Source organism: Sarcophilus harrisii, chromosome 3 (genome assembly GCF_902635505.1).
Source record: "Sarcophilus harrisii chromosome 3, mSarHar1.11, whole genome shotgun sequence".
Lineage (NCBI taxonomy): Eukaryota > Metazoa > Chordata > Mammalia > Dasyuromorphia > Dasyuridae > Sarcophilus > Sarcophilus harrisii.
In genome coordinates this window covers 238,225,361-238,241,909 of record NC_045428.1, presented here as the reverse complement: position 1 = coordinate 238,241,909, position 16,549 = coordinate 238,225,361, and the positions used below count along the sequence as shown (strand labels likewise).

At 31.6% G+C, this 16,549-nt stretch overlaps 1 protein-coding gene across 8 annotated transcripts in view; it reads right to left on the bottom strand.

The window, feature by feature from the left end:
• USP16 (ubiquitin specific peptidase 16) overlaps positions 1–16,549 on the bottom strand; it is a 67,375-nt gene that overhangs the window by 8,447 nt on the left and 42,379 nt on the right. For all 8 annotated transcript variants that reach the window (XM_031959252.1, XM_031959253.1, XM_031959255.1 and 5 more), the window contains 7 exons: positions 11,843–11,946; positions 10,976–11,079; positions 6,869–7,056; positions 4,567–4,662; positions 3,626–3,756; positions 3,226–3,313; positions 1,355–1,433 (listed from right to left, as the gene is read on the bottom strand). In XM_031959252.1, coding sequence (XP_031815112.1) covers positions 1,355–1,433; positions 3,226–3,313; positions 3,626–3,756; positions 4,567–4,662; positions 6,869–7,056; positions 10,976–11,079; positions 11,843–11,946 — 790 coding nt within the window. The remainder of the gene's footprint in view (positions 1–1,354; positions 1,434–3,225; positions 3,314–3,625; positions 3,757–4,566; positions 4,663–6,868; positions 7,057–10,975; positions 11,080–11,842; positions 11,947–16,549) is intronic.

Below are 16,549 nucleotides of genomic sequence, written 5' to 3'. Positions count from 1 at the left end.
GATAAAATTTAAGGTCCCCTAATCAACAAACTTACATAAAGGCAATATTATCTAATATTCATGGGCTTCAAGTAGAAAGGTGGTATAATGAACAAGGCCAGGAGGAATGTCCTCTAATCCCTGTTCTACTATCTAGCAAAGTCACCTCTAGACCACACTCATTTCATCTAAAAATGAGGGAAGGGAACATTATTACTAAAGTCTCTTATCCTTATCCCTCTAAAATTCTATGAATCTTGCTACTAGAGAAAAATTACAATAAGAAATTCTGATATTTGGAGGTAGTAGATTTGGTTTACTAATTTTAATCACAATATGGTTAAAAAATACAGTATGAGAATATGTTCACTTCCTTGAATTCAAATGAACAAGAATTGTACCTAGCATTGTATTAAGACTCTTGGAATATAAATACAAAAAAAAAAGCATTCCTGTCTTCAAGAATATTACATCATTCTAAAATGAAGTTATATATTCACAAAAAAAACCCAAAATATATTCAAAGGACATAATAATAAAAAATATTATATTTGATATATGTTATCAAATATAAGCCCAAAGCCATTTTCTCCTTTTTTCCTTTCCACTATATTAACCCCAGGGATGTAAAGCTAAGTCATACTTTCTACAGATACTAAATATATTTATCAACTTTGGTCATCTAGGTCAGTACTTCTTAAACTTTTTCCACTTGTGACCCCTTTTTGCCCAAGAAATTTTTATGTGATCCCCTGGTATACAGATACGTAAAATAGGTTACAATTCAAATTTACTTATAATAAATCATAAAGAAATTTACCTCAAAAAAATCTTTGCTATACATATAATTTTATCATTTAAGAAAGCAAATGTGCATACTAATGAGATGGATATGAATGCTTATTTTTACATAAAAAATTAGTTTGATATCTTTTACTGGTGCTACAGTAAAAGTTACTACTAACTTTTCCTGACCCCCACACTGAGTTATGACTCTCAGTTTAAGAAGTTTTGATCTAGGTAACAGAAATGTATCTAAGGCAAGGCTGTGTCAAATACTTGTTTCACTGGCCTAGTTCCAAAGGATATCATCAAATGGTAAAAAGTCAATTATCAAAGTAATTTCTAATGCTTTTAAATACACTAAAACAGGTAAAGTGGGGAATAGCCACAGGTTTAACTTCTCTAATAAACATTATTATACAACTAAAGCCTACCATAATGTCCTTTTCTGGTATATCCATATTTGAACTGCTTCACTAACAGCAAAATGGAAGTATCAAAGGATTCATACATAAAAAATTCTCAAATACAAATATGCTAATAACAAATATGATTTTAGTTTGGTGTTTGTATTCTGGAAATCAGACATTACCTTTAATTTTCTTTTTAAGTTCTTCATCTAATTTTTCAGAGGAATTGCCAAGTGCTTTAAGAATACCAGTACTTACTCTCTGAAAGTAACAAATTGAGTACATATATTATATTTTATCAATTTCTGCATAATCACAGTTAAAATAGAAGCCTATAAAACACTATCTACAATAAAAACAATTGTAAAAATTAATCATATTCTTATTCTTTCCAATTCCTAAGGTGAACATTATTGATTAGGGGAAGAATTGAAATATCTAAACTAGCAAGCCATTCCTCTATTTTTTTTGTATTCCATATGTGTACTTTTAAATCACAACACTTAACAAAAATAACTGAGTAAAAAGTCTTCTAACAAAGTCCTACTGATAGATAAAAACACAGCCTACTAATTCAAAATATTTCTAATGCTTAAAAACTTTCTACTCAATTAACCTTTTATAATACAGAAAAAGTTAACCGATTTTCAAAAGTTCTTATTATATTGAATTAAAGACAGCAAACAAAATTTCCATATGCAAAAGAGAAAAAAGGATAGATTTTTTTGAAAAGCATATCATAAGTTCAATATGTTACTACATGTTACAAAAACTACAGTTTGTCTAATTCTTCCTCTAAACTTAGTTCTAGTCTTGTCTGTTCAATAAAACAACAAAAATACCCTCCTCCCCCCAATTCATTGATGTTCTTTCTTTCTTTTTAGGGGAATCTTTATGATCACTCTAACCCCCCCAAAATCAAAAGAAAATATGTTCTTTATAAAAATTAAACATAAGCAAAACAAATCCAGACACTGGCTGCCTATAAATGTATGTCTCATTCTGCATTTCTATGTGTCACTTGTATGAAGAGATGGGAAAGTGTGCGTCATCATGGGTATTCCAAGTAATAGACTTAATAATCTGTAAAAATTACAGAAAAAAATTAATTCTGTATCTAAGGAGCTAATCAAACATAGCTTTTAGCCAATAATTTCTTCTACATTTTACCACTTTTACCATCTTACCATCTAAGGTCTAAAAGACTTTAAAGAAATGAAAAATGTCACTAAAATAAAATCAACGATTTATAATAATTATTAAAACATTAAGAAATTTATTTTAATTCCTTATAAAGCCTTTTAATTAAACAGATAATAGAGTGAAAACTTCCAAGAAATGTAAGAATCAAAATTGTGCTATAAAACCACACTCATAGGCAGGTAAATCAGTTTAGTTGATGCAATGGGACACAGAATTAAAACATGTGCCAGGGCACTGTGACCACTATTTCCTTTCAGACCCTGTTGAACACAGCCCAGTATCCTCAGCCCAAGAGCACTGAGAAAAGTGTCCTCCAAACCAACAGACCTGCTTCCCCCAACTTCTCATCTCTTCCCTCAGACTCCAATGAACATGATCCAGGACTCTGAATCCCAAAGTCCTGGCAATAGCAATGCTTCCAATCTAATGCCACCATCTTGGGAAGCAACCCAGGTGGAGACACAATCTGACAACTGTGCTGCAGCCACATCTACTTGAAGACCCAGGAAAGAAGTTCTTTTCAACTAACTCCATGGTACTGTTTAATATCGCAACCAGCAATGATTTTATCAATAGAAATGATATAAAGGCAGAAACATTACTATCTACTTTGTGACTGAACCTAAAAACTGTGGGTACCTTTCCACTAACTTGTACCTGAAACCTTTCATATGTTGTCTCCCCAATACAAGATGATCTCCTGGAGAGCAGGAAATATCTATTTGTATTCAAAGACTTAACAAAGCACTTTTACAGATTCATTCATTATCGAGTTTAAAAATCTATTACTAACTCAAAGACAAATAAATGATCAGATTATAAACAGCAAAATTTATAATGACAGATTTACCTGGATTTCTTCTGCTCTCATCCCATCCAATAGATACCGAAGCAGTTCCTGACTATCTTGCTGCTGAGAACCTTTAAATCGCACTGCTCTATTTATATCAACCAAAAGGGGGAAAAAAGCAAAAATTACTAACATCAAACACATTTATAAAATCCCAATAATCACATTTCTAATTCTGGGGTCTTTTCAGTTTATTTTAACTTCTATTTAATCTGATACTACCATCTTTGGAATATCTAATTTTTACTTACAATTTTGAGAATACAAGAAAAATAATGTAATATATTTGCTCACCTAAAAGAATATGTAATCACATCTTTTCTATATTATTCCTAAATAAAAATGTGTTTTAGGCAGTGCCTTTTCAAATGCTCAATATACAATCTTAACAGGTACTCACTTTTTACAGACCTGAGAAAATAGCTCTTTAGGTGTCACAATTCCCCTTTTGGTTTCATGCATCTCATTAAGAAATTGGCACATGGCTAAAGTAAGAGGACCTGGAGGCTCAAGGTTGATTTCTAGAGGTTCCTGAATGCAAAAAAATAAAAATTGTTCAATCAACACTAGGGACAATTATCTAATTAAAACATTTATAGCAACAAAAAAATGGAAGATACCAGGAAGAATATCTAGTCCCACCACACCTTTAATTTACCAACGATGAAACTTGGACCCAGAAAGCAATTTGCCTACTCACACAGATGTTAAGTTATGAGAGGCAGGATTGAAACCCAGGTCTTCTAACTCCAACCCAAATGTTCTTTCTACTCACTCCACCATATTGTTTCCTTATCCTACAATCTGTTCACTTTTAACTAATGTTATTTTCTGGCTTAAAATTTTATGGTGTTTATCTTCACAATTTTCAGTTTTAAATGTTTATTTTCATTTGTAGATTGCTGAGTTCAAAATGCAAGAATGAAAACAAGATACAGTAATGGTAATAAAATATTATTTCCTTTTATTTATGAACAAAACATATTTTTGGCAATGCCTGCCAAAATATCTGTATTACTAGCATTCTCAATTAGCAATAACTGCCTTAGATAAACTTCACTAGCTATGATACTGCCAATGTGTAAAGCTGTCAATAGCATTCTCTAGAATAAAAAATGTATGTAAGGAAACATGCATAAAGATATACATACAAAATATACAACTCTTAAAAATTATTTAAATAAAAAGGTTTCATAATTATTCAATTAGTTTTATTAACCTATAAATGTTATGGATTCAAGATCATATTGAACATCCATATAAAAATATTTTTAATCTTAGAAGATAATGTATTTATTTCAAAGAAAGAAAATTCTCATTATAACAAATAAAAATACATACTGTTAGGGATAAATCAGGTGGTTCAATTTTCATTATTGTTCCAGACATTTTTACTTCCTTTAATAGTTCTCTTAGCACTAGAGTCTGTGACAAATTCTGGGGAAAAAAAGTAAAAATTACTTTAGATGAAAAGTATAAAATTAGCCAGAAAAGAAAGCAAAAAAGATTAAAGCTTCATTTATTAAAGTTTTAGATTTGAATAATGTAAACTGTAAAAGAAAAACAATAGAATTACACCTCTAAAAAAATATGGTGTAACTTTTTTTCAAAATTGGCAAAAGCTCCATTAGATACAGGTACATCATTCTTGCCATATCAGTGTTACAAATGTAGTTCTTTCTCGAAGTGAAGGGGTGCACTATGATAAAATAATTATATTCTACTTTTAAAAATAAGCAATCTATTAACTTTAAGGCATGCAGAAATTCTTTCAAATTTAGGATCAGGAATTATAAATTTGAATATCTTCTTGAGAATTTTATTTTCCATTTTAACATTTTTTTCCCAATGTGTTCAATATTCAGTATTCATTCCACCAATAAAGTAACTTGGAAAATTTTTCTCAGGGTAACATCAAATTTCCTGAACATGCCTAGCTTTTACATTGGTATTAAAACACTAATGTACAAAAACTTGTAGAGGGCTGGACTGAAAAAGTATACTTAAGATACTGAGAGCGGGTGCTTATAGTTAAGCACCTACTCAGTGTGATGAGATAATGATTCTCTAGTTAAGCACATAGTTAGTATAATATGGTGAAGTAATGGCTACAATTGGTACATGCTCTGTGTGCTGTAGTGATGTAATTGTACTGAAGTATTTAAGGGCTGGAGGGACTCGGAAGGAGTCCCTCTGCCATACACAGAGAAGACTCTAGATTCTAGACTCCAGACTCCATGTTTGAACAGCCTCATGGAAGCTCTCCTGCCTTTTTCACTCCTCCACTAAGACCAAGGACTCAGGCTGATGCCAAGATCCTCAAGAGGGCTAGTCTGTATATTACAAAAACTGACTTTATGTAATTCAATAATAATAATTCAATAAAATTCTCAAAGTAATTTATGGCTCACTGATGGGTACATAGTAAATGTTTACTATTTTATCATCTAGTTAACATTCAGTTTAAAATATATTCTTAACAAGAATATAATTCTCACATTTCAGTTTTTACCTCTTCGATATTTGAGTTTCTAATACACTAATTAAAATTAAATTACAAGCTCATAATTTTTATTTCAATTCTGAATTTGGTATAGGGAGCTCATGATGAAATTTTCTACTGCCAAATACTTCTCAGGAACTATTCTGTAACACAGTTTTAGAAAAGTTACCTAGGATACTTAGAAGTTAAAAAGGATTAGCCCAGGATCAGTATGTGAGCAGAGGAGTTTGACAAAGTAAGACTTGCTAACTTTGAGCTAGCTGTCTATTACCAAGCTGTTTTCTTCTCCCCATTTATAAAACTTTTATTTCAATTACATCAATTTAATATGCATGTTCTTAATAATTACACTTGGATTGTTCATGAAAACTGTGTAACATTAAACAAAGCTAGCCATCATCTAAAGTTATTTCCCTATTAATTATTTTTATAACACAAGCATGTTAGGCAAGTAACAACAACAAAAAAAATCCCCAAAGCAAAAACAAAACAAAAAAAAAGTAAAATACTTTGACTTTTTTGCTTTACTGCTCTGCTTCATACAGTGACTTTATGAATACCAAAAATGTCTTTGTTAAAGAAAAAAATTTCTTCTAACTATGCTATATGGCTATATAGCCACAAAAAAAGTCTCTGAATCCATGCAATAGCTCACCAAAGGAGCAAAGAGAAAAACACAAAGAACACAGAAATAGGATGGAGCAAATTATAAACACTGGAATATCAGAAGCAGCATAAAACTAACTAGAGATGAATGAATGGGAAAGGAGATGGGCTATTCATGTATTAAAAACAAAGAAGAATATCTGGGGTATTTTATTACTATCTAAGTAATGTCAAAATATCTATAAATAGATCCACAAGATCTTAAAAAAAAACCTCTGCTGAAGATTTTTGATGAGAAAGTATGGATAGGTTGTGATTTATGCTCTCGGAGGATAAATCCACATACATGAAATCAAAGATCTAGCAAAATATTAAAGTATTTAATATAAATGATGGCAAAATTATACATAAAGTTATTGAAAAGTAAAACATTTCATTAATTTATCTTGTGAGATGCAATAAAATATTTTATAAAATAAACAAGTGCTATAAAATAATGTGCAGCATTAAAATAAATATTTAACACTTGATCACCTGCATAACTGCATTAAAGAAACATGTATTCCCCAAATTACTGAGTCCTTTCACAGTCACTTGAATAGCAGAATTCAGTGGAGAATTTTCTTTAGTCATATTTTCCTTTTTTTCTCTCTCCAATTCATTTTTGCTGTCTTTTTCTAATTTTTTATTTTCAATTTCAGTTTTCCCTTGATCTTTTAATGCTAAAAAAAATTAAAAAAAAATAAAGGTTTAATCAATGTGTAAAAAACATTCATTATTTCATAAAGGATCAGTGAGAATGTAGCTAGACTTAAGAATTTTAATAGTATAATTCAAACGGAACCAATCTGATTTTACTGATTTTTTTTACACTTGCACAATTACAGAATTCATTGCTAAATTACATGAAGTATAAATGAATCAACAGTTTTCAATAGTTCCTTTTATGTATTCCTGATGCCCTATCACAATCTTAATGGGGTTGCTGCAGACCTTTTCCTTAAATTTCCAACCTCTATCATTATTTTAGTAGATTGCCTCTCCTTCATTTATCAATACTGAGGTCACATATCATGAGCTCCTCTGTCTACTTCAAAATCTCTATATGTCCCTACCAATCTTCTCCTCCTTTGCTTTAATGTCAGAAGAAAAATTAGATGTCTTTTCTCATCTTCAATCCCTACTTTTCTTCTGAATTCTTTATCACTGCCTACAAATAATTTTAAACAAAAATAAACTTTTGCTTGACCGTATTATAATCTTACCCCTTACTTCTTCACTATTCAATTTCTAAAAAGAAAGTTCTAAACTTGGTGATTTCATTTCCTTTGCTATTAGCCTGCTCTGGTTGGCTTTGACTGTAGATCTGTGCAGGGCACTGGCTGGCAGTTAACACCCTTCTCCCTTTCAGTTTCTTTTTCTATTTTGTCTTCCCCCATTAGATTATAAACTGCCTGAGGGCAAACACTGTCTATTTTCCTTACTTGCATCCTCCTTACTTAGTACAATTCCTGGTGCATAGTAGAAACTTAATAAATTTAATGACTGATTAATTTTTCAACTCCTTCTAACGTGGCTTCTAAATCTCTTCTTTTAAAATTACCAAATAGATCAATTCAATGGTCTTTTCTCAATCCACATTTTTTTTAAACCTCTCTGAAACATTTCACACCATTCTTCCTCCTTAAAACTTACTCTCTCATGGCCGCTGCTACTACACCTATATTAATATTTGCTTGTTGAAATCTTCACTTTTCCTCAAGATCCAGTTTAGGTGACACCACCTATAGTTCTTAAAAATTCTCCTCAAAAAAAAAAAAAAAAAAAAAAAATGAGGGCAACTACCTACTTATTTCCTCAAATTTTCCTGCAAACTTTATTTGGATCTCTTTTTTCTCTTTATGACATTCTACCTTGTATCACACCTATCTATAAACATGTCACATGATACACTCCATCACATCATAAGCAATTTGGGGGCAATATTGAACTATTTAATAACTCTGTATCTCCAATGATTGAAACAGTGTTGCCTGTTGCTCTGGAGCCATCTTAACCTGTCTTCCCGGGTTGCCAAATTTTTCCAGAAACACTGGTCCTAGGATATACAGGAGCCAGAATAAGTCAAGGATGGCACCCAGCCTCCCATCTGCACCCTGTACTGCATCTCTTCCCATGTTGACTTAATTTTCACCTCTGAGGCTTTCGTGTGTCCTTGTAAGGTCAAACCACCTACAAGACAGACACCAGTCAGTCTGTACCAGATTGAGAAATTGTGTGTACTTGGGAACCTTAGAGATAAGCAGACCATTATATCTTCATAGTCTAGCAGTTTCCAAGGGAAAAGTATGCTACTTTTGCCATCCTACTTGAATTCCAATTCTCCTTACCCTACTGCTCCCTTGTTCTTCCTCCCATCACTCCCATTTGGGAAGAAACTGTCCTTCATTTCTCACATGAGACTTTTCCTTTCTGTAACTCATAATAAATATTCAGCTTCAGCATAGACTGTAAATTCCTTTGCACTTGGTATAGGAGTTCCACATGCATGTTCATTTGTCTTATAATACATTCAGTTTTAACATGTCTCATGGACTTGTGATTTTTTTTTTTTTTTTGCTAATATGCCTCTTATATCACAAAGTTTGTAATTAGTATTAGGTAAACAGAAGTAATTTTTATTTATTTTTAATTTGTTTAATTCAAAGAATTTAAATTGGTATAAGTACTTATTTTAACATTGAAGAGTATCAAGATGAATATAAATTTGTGGTTCTATTCTTCTTGAATAATAAGGATAAGCTCTTCTTGAAAAATGGTAAAGCCAAAAAAAAATATTTTTTTTTAAATAAAAGAAAAAGAAAAATGGTAAAGCCACATGAGAAATATGGAAATACATTTAAAAGAATGATACATATTTAACCTATATCAGATTGCTTGCTATATTGAGGAGCAGGGGATGGGAAAGAGGTTATGGGTAAGGAAGGAGGGAGAAAAATTTGGAACACAAAGTTTTACAAAAATGAATGTTGAAAACTATCTTTACATATATTCAGAAAATACTATTGAAAAGAAAAAAGAAAAATGGTGAAGAATGCAGATATAAAGGGAAAGTAGTTGACCAAAAATTTCCATTTCCAAGACAATTTCAAGGTCATCTTAAATTTACAACTCAAATGCAAATTAAAACAATAGTTCAATAGCATATTCTTCATCAAAAATGGTACTTGAGGACTCAAGATACCATTAACAGTGCACTGTTTTACTGTTTAAATAGATGATACTCATAAGAAAAAATGCTTTAAATCACTACTGATTAGAGAAATGCAAATTAAGACAACTCTGAGGTACCATTACACACCTCAGTATGGCTAAGATGAGAGGAAGAGATAATGATAAATGTTGGGGGGGATGTGAGAAAACTGGGATACTGATGCATTGAGAGCAATTTGGAACTATGACCAAAGTGTTATCAAAATTGTGCATAATTTTGATCCAGCAGGTCTGTCCTAGGTCTGCATCCCAAAGAGATCATTAAAAAAAGGGAAAAGGACTCAACATGTGCAAAAATGTTTGTAGAAGCCCTTTTTTTGGTGGTACCTGAGTGGATGCCCATCAGCTGGGAAATGGCTGAATAAGTTATGGTATATGAATATTATAAAGTTTTATTGTTCTATAAAAAATGATCAGGAGGATGATTTTAGAAAGGCCTGGAGAGATTTATATGAACTAATGCTAAGTGAAGTGAGTAGAAGCAAGAGAACATAGTACACAGCAACAATAAGATGATGTAATGATCAATTCTGATAGACGTGGCTCTTTTCAACAATGAGGTGATTCAGGCCAATTCCAATAGACTTGTGATGGAGAGAACCATCTACAGCCAGAAAGAGGACTATGGAGACTGAATGTGGATCACAATATAGCATTTTCACCTTTTTGGCTGTTGTTTGCTTTTTGTTTTCTTTCTCTTTTTTGATCTGATTTTTCTTGTGCAGCATGAAGGGTGTGGAAGTATTTTTAGAGGAACTACACATATTTAACCTATATTGGATTGCTCCTTGTCTAGGGGAGATGGGTGAGGAGAAGGATGGTAGAAAAATCTGGAACACTCTTTCAAGGGGCAATGGTGAAGACTATATTTGCATATATTTTGAAAATAGAAAGCTATTATTAAAAATTAAAAATAAAATAAAATAGATGACAGTAAAAAACAATAAATATAAGGCAACTCTGCAATGGCTTCATATTTTAACATATTTAGCATTATTTTACTCATTTATAAACAATTACATCTAAAATGAAGATGAATCAGAGAAACAAGTCAACATGAATACAAGTCATTCCAATGAATTAATAGGTGCTTTATTAATAGCCTGATTTTAACAAGATCTAGTAAATACTGCAGAAGGTAATAATTTTTTAGATGTTAAGACCTTTTTTTTTCCACATGAAATAATTATAATCCTGTATACACCAGAGTATAGATGCTAACGACTATATCAGAATGAGACTCCCATATAATTAGAATTCAATAATTAATGATAAAGAGATTTAGATCTAAGCCTTATACATAAGATTCACCCATCTGCTTAAGTGTAGAGCAATATTTAAAAGTATATATTCACTACAAGACTTTACCTGGTCGTGGAGTTTTGACATTGGTTTGTTTTCTAATATAATCCACAAGTTGACCCAATCGACTTGAGCTGCTATATTGGACCTCTTCCTCACACAAGTAACACCTGCCTCCCAAAAAGTACCAGAAGAAAACAATAACCAAAACAAAAACAAAACAAAAAAAAAAAAAACCAAACCTCAAAGGTCTTAGAATTTAGACATTAACTTTAAATGTCAAATCTTATAAAAAATAAAAAAGCATTTTGTCATATCATATAAGTAATTTTTTTTTTTAGAATTCTGTACATCTTTAATAAAGCTGTTTTTACTACGAAGTTAGGCAAGATTTCAAAAACAATATAATATCAACAAAAATCCAAATGTAATCTATTAGTGGAATGATGAATTAAAATGAAAAATGTCAACGAATTTTGTATAAACCAATTTCAAAGCAAAGTTCAACAACAATGTGCTTATCAGATCTTACAATTAAGCAATATTACATGTGGGGTGAATCCTATCTGAAAGGCTAGAGTTGAGAAATTACTTTATATTACACAGCTGAATGCATTAAAATAAAATATAACTTATGTTTGTTTCCCTGCAAAGATTTTGTAAAAACTTCATTTATTCTCAACATCTTTGAATTTTTACACTGAACTGTGATTACTTTCACATTAAGAACTATTTTTTAAAATGGAATTTCATAACATTTTTCTGCAAAGCAGAATATCATTAACGAAATCACTATAAAAATTTATTACATAGTCTACTTTCTTGAAATATATTTTACATGGTTAACTGTTTAGTTCTTAAAATTTTTTCAAAAATCCTCATTAGTTCAAAGTCTTTTGCAAGCAAATGTGTTCAATAGTTCCCCAAACTCACCACACACTCCAGTTGTACAAACTAAGCACCAAACAATGAGGTTCTGATCTTGGTGTGGTATAATGCTTCAAAGCATGTTGTTCTTCAGAATCTCTGCCACAACCCTAATGAAAGAAAGAAGCTAAAAATTACAAAATTTTATGCAAAAATCTACAAGTTAACATGAACAAGGAAGATGACTTGTTTTTTAAAAAAATTAAATATTAAGACTCCAATGCTTTATTAAAACTTAAGAGTCTCCAAAGTAATTAAAGCCAAAATTTAAGTTTGAGGAAGAAGGTAATTATGAAAAAAATCAGATACATATTCATAAGGGAGGACTTTTGCAGAAAGGAAGGTATTGGGCAAGAAGAAAAAAGAAAACTAGGTCAATGAAACATTTAAAAAAGAATTCAGGGAGGTTCTGGTATTAGATTAAAAATTAACATGTAATGAAAAAATAAGTTGTATGTTCTAGATCAATGCCTTTAAATACCACCTTGTGTGTATTTTGTGGAAATGTTTGTTTTTGTTGTTGTCTATTCAGTTCACTTAATTTTTGTATACACATATGTAAACATATTCTTTATATGTTTGTATATGTTGATATTTATAAGATAGTCATATATATTGAAAGTAATTCTCACAACCATTTCCTCTTTCCATTCCCTCTAAATCTCAGTGTAAGTCATCCTTACCTTTCATTTATCCTTTTCACAATTCAATGCAATAAATATGAAGTACCCACTATATACAAAGCATGGCAACTAGGTGTCAGAGCTGATAGAGTGCTGTAGCCTCATACATTTACTAGCTGTATGATCCTGGGCAAATCACTTAACCCTGTTTACCTTAGTCCCTCATCTGTAAAATGAATTGAGGAAGGAAATAGCAAACCACTCGATTGTCTTTTGCCAAGAAAATCCCAAATAGGGGTAAAAGAGAGTTGGACACTACTGAAAGGACTCAACAACAATATACAAAGCACTAAACTAAGGCCTGGGATTCAAAGACAAAATGAAATAGCTCCTGCCCTTTAAGCCTTTATGAGTTTATAAGCTCCATTAAGCCTAATGAGTTTAAATTCTCTGAATATTGAATCCAAAGAGGAAGCCTATAATCATTAAAAAATTAATACAAGGTAATCTAAGAAGAGTCAGCCCAACATGTACAAAAATGTTTGTAGCAGCTCTTTTTGAAGCAGCAAGGAATTGGAAATTGAGTTTAACAGATTGTTTGTTGTCTTGAGTTTGGGAGACTTAAGGAAGGGAGGGGAAAAATTTGGAACACAAAAGTTCCACATAATACGGAATAATATAAAAATGAATGTTAAAAGTTCTCTTTACATGGTTTTGGAAAAATAAAATACTACTGAGAAGGGAAAAAAAAAGAGGAGGAGAATCAGCCATTGGAAATCAGAAAAAAAATTATAGAAGAGCTGGCATCTGGACACTGTGGGAATGTTCCAAGTACGGGAGCAAGTATATGCAAGCAAGCAGAAAGAGTCAGAATGTCAAATTTAAAGAACAACTAATTGATTTAAGTCTGGCTAGAACAAAGTACATGAAGAGAATTGATATGAAACAAGTCCCAAAAGCTATGTGAGAGTCCTATTTTTAAAAATTAGATTATCAGATTAAGTTTGTGTATTTAAGGCTATGCAAGAGTCAATGCTTAAAAATTATCGATGCCTATGTTTTTAAAATAAAAAGCTTAAAAAAAACTGTCAATAGGAAAAATTATATTATTAAAATTAAATTAAAATAAGTATACACACACACAAATAAGTTTTGTGTATTTCACCCTAAAGCAGTTCTCAACTTTTTTGGTATCATGAATCATTGCAGCAGTTTGTTAAAGTATTAAGATTTCAAAGGAAACCAATTATAGTGAAATATAGATATCAAGGTTTTTTTGAAATTCATGGACTCCAGATTAATAATTTCCAGTCCCAGAAGCTACCGGGAATTAATGATAATTTTTTTAGGAATGGGATTAAAACTATTGGAATTGTTTCAGAAACATCAATTTAAAAAAAAAAAATTACTTGTTTATTTTTACATGCATTTTATAATCTATTCCCTCACTGCTTCTCATGGAACAAAAATTAAATTCTTATGATTCTTAGTCCACATTAATCCCACATTAGTCATGCCTAAATGGATGTTTTAGGCTGAATTTTAAGTTCATTACTTTTCTGGAAAGAGGTAAATGGCATGTTTCATCTTCAGTCTTCTAGACTCATATTTTATGATTGCATTCTAAAGTCTTTCAAGTTTTGTCATCAAAGAGAGAAACCGCTATGATGGTATCACTGCATAAATTGTTCTATTTCTACTCACTTCACTTTGCTATTAGTTCAAAACTTTCCAGTTTCCTTTAAACTATCCACTTTTCTCATTTTGTATGGGACAATGATATTCCATTACATTCATATACAACTATTTGTTTAGCCATTCCCCAGTATGCATTTCTTTATTTTCCAATGTAGGGCTACTACCAAAAAATATTCATTTGGCAGTTATCTATTGGAGGGACTGGCAGGGAAATATTGGAAATAAAGATGCCTATTAAGACATTGTTGTGATACGGCAAATAACAGACAGTAACAGCTATGGGAATAGAGCAAGAACTTAAAATCAAAAAAACTTTGCAAATGATTAATACATGTGATGGATAAGGAAGAGCCAGGTATGACTTTGAGGCAGCAAACCCAAGTGACCAGAGGCAATGGTCATGTCAATAAAACTAGAAGTGTGATGAAGAGTTGAGTTTAAAGTAACTTTCACTTTGAACATGTTGAATTTGAAATAATAATGAATGGGACATCTAACAAGGAATGTCCAGCAAGCAGCTGATGATGTAAGAATGGAGTTAAAAGAAGAACAGGCAAGAGGCCAACTACAAAGCACAGTAATTTACTCTGGGACACAACTCCAACAATCCTCCCTCCCCCCTCCCCCCAAAAAATGCAACAGGCTGAAAAATTATTAAGGAATTCATTACGTAACTACAAAAAGAATTCTTCCAAAACTATACAAATTTTGCACAAGTCAGGGAGAAATCCATGGGCAATACGAAAGAAAGCTATCAGCAATGCTAGAACCATCAAAGGCAAACAAGCCAGCCATGATCCACTTCTAGTAGAAATATATAACCTGCCAAATACTATAGCACTGTATTTAGAAGCAGAGAGGAAGACTCCCTGAAAAAACCCCAGGGTGATCTGGGAAGACATTGTAGAACCCTACAAATCACTAGAGAAGACATGATGAAAACAGTCCAACAAGGCCCAAACTATAAGACATAGAATAAGTTCTCTATTCTGTCCTGAGATGTCATGAAGGGATCTCTCTATATTCTTATAAGAAGTGGAATATATTTAAACAGTATCAAGGCTTGCTGAGGCCACACATTCTTTGCCTATCTTCTTTCCAGAGTTTCCTATTAATTAAAAAGAAAATTGAATGTCTATTGCTCCTATGTAATAAGTAATATACTGAAAATCTCCTGGCTTAAGCTATGGTGAATAGCCTAACAGTTCAATTGAGAATCTCAACATAGGAAACTAATTTTGATGTTAATTCCTTTAAAAGAATGTATAGAAGTTGTCTTAAAAATGAAACTTTACATAGGATTATAAAAGAGTTGTACTGAAAAAAATAATTTGTTTTGTCTACTGCATGATGCAGTTTGCCAAAATTAGAACCATATTCTTCTGCTTTCAAGTAGTAAATGGTGTTTTTGTAAAGGCTGTATGCTTTTATTTCATAATATTAAAACAGTCAAACTTTAAAAAAAACATAACCGTGCTCAGAAACTCAAAAATCTCAGGGAGTCTAAATTCTGGAGGTAGACATAAGCCTAAGGACCTAGTAGGCCAACACTTGAGCCACAAATTCAACAGGGGGCAGGACCTGGTCCAAATGTAAAGTTCTTCACTGCTTGGACCAAAAAAAATTGCCTTAGGCTACTGATCAAATCCAATTTACCTTGGATAATTGACATACAACTAAAAATCTAAACTACTGGCTCCAAACTTTTCACTATGAACATTTATATTATTTGATTTCTCTTCTTCCTTGAATCTTCAGCCCAACCTTCTCTCACTAAGAGTTATCACATTAACAGAAAGGTAAATAAAGTGGATTAAAATGAATAGTTTCAATAATTGTAACACTCCTTGAAATGAGTACCTCTGGTAATATACCCACAAGGAGGAAAGCTCATAGCACAGGAGTGAAAGGGGGTTTTATTGTTGGAAAAATATTATGCTAGTAGCAGGATATATACCCTTCCCTAGGGAAATATAGAGGTAGTAAAATAAATGAAATTACTATAAACTTATTCATTGCAGGTAAGAGACTGCTGCTGAAGTCGAGTTAGCTCAACGCATTCAATCTTAAGTTATTTGGCACAAACAATTTAGAAACATTAAGTAAATCATAGAAAATGTATTTTTTGCAAAAATAAAATTTTTAGAAATTATGTTCTGACCATATACTATCCTATGGGATGAAAATTCTATTTTTAGGGAAATATCTCTGGCTCATTTCAGCAAAGGATTGATTCTACATTTCCACATTTAATAATAACTGAAGAAAATGAAATTAATACTACTTTGATTCCTAAAAATATCTTTCTATGTCTTTGAGTTGACCTTAGGAAGCTTGAGAGATTTCTGAGTCAGTCTCAAATTCTAACTAAAAGAAAATGAGTAGCTCCATT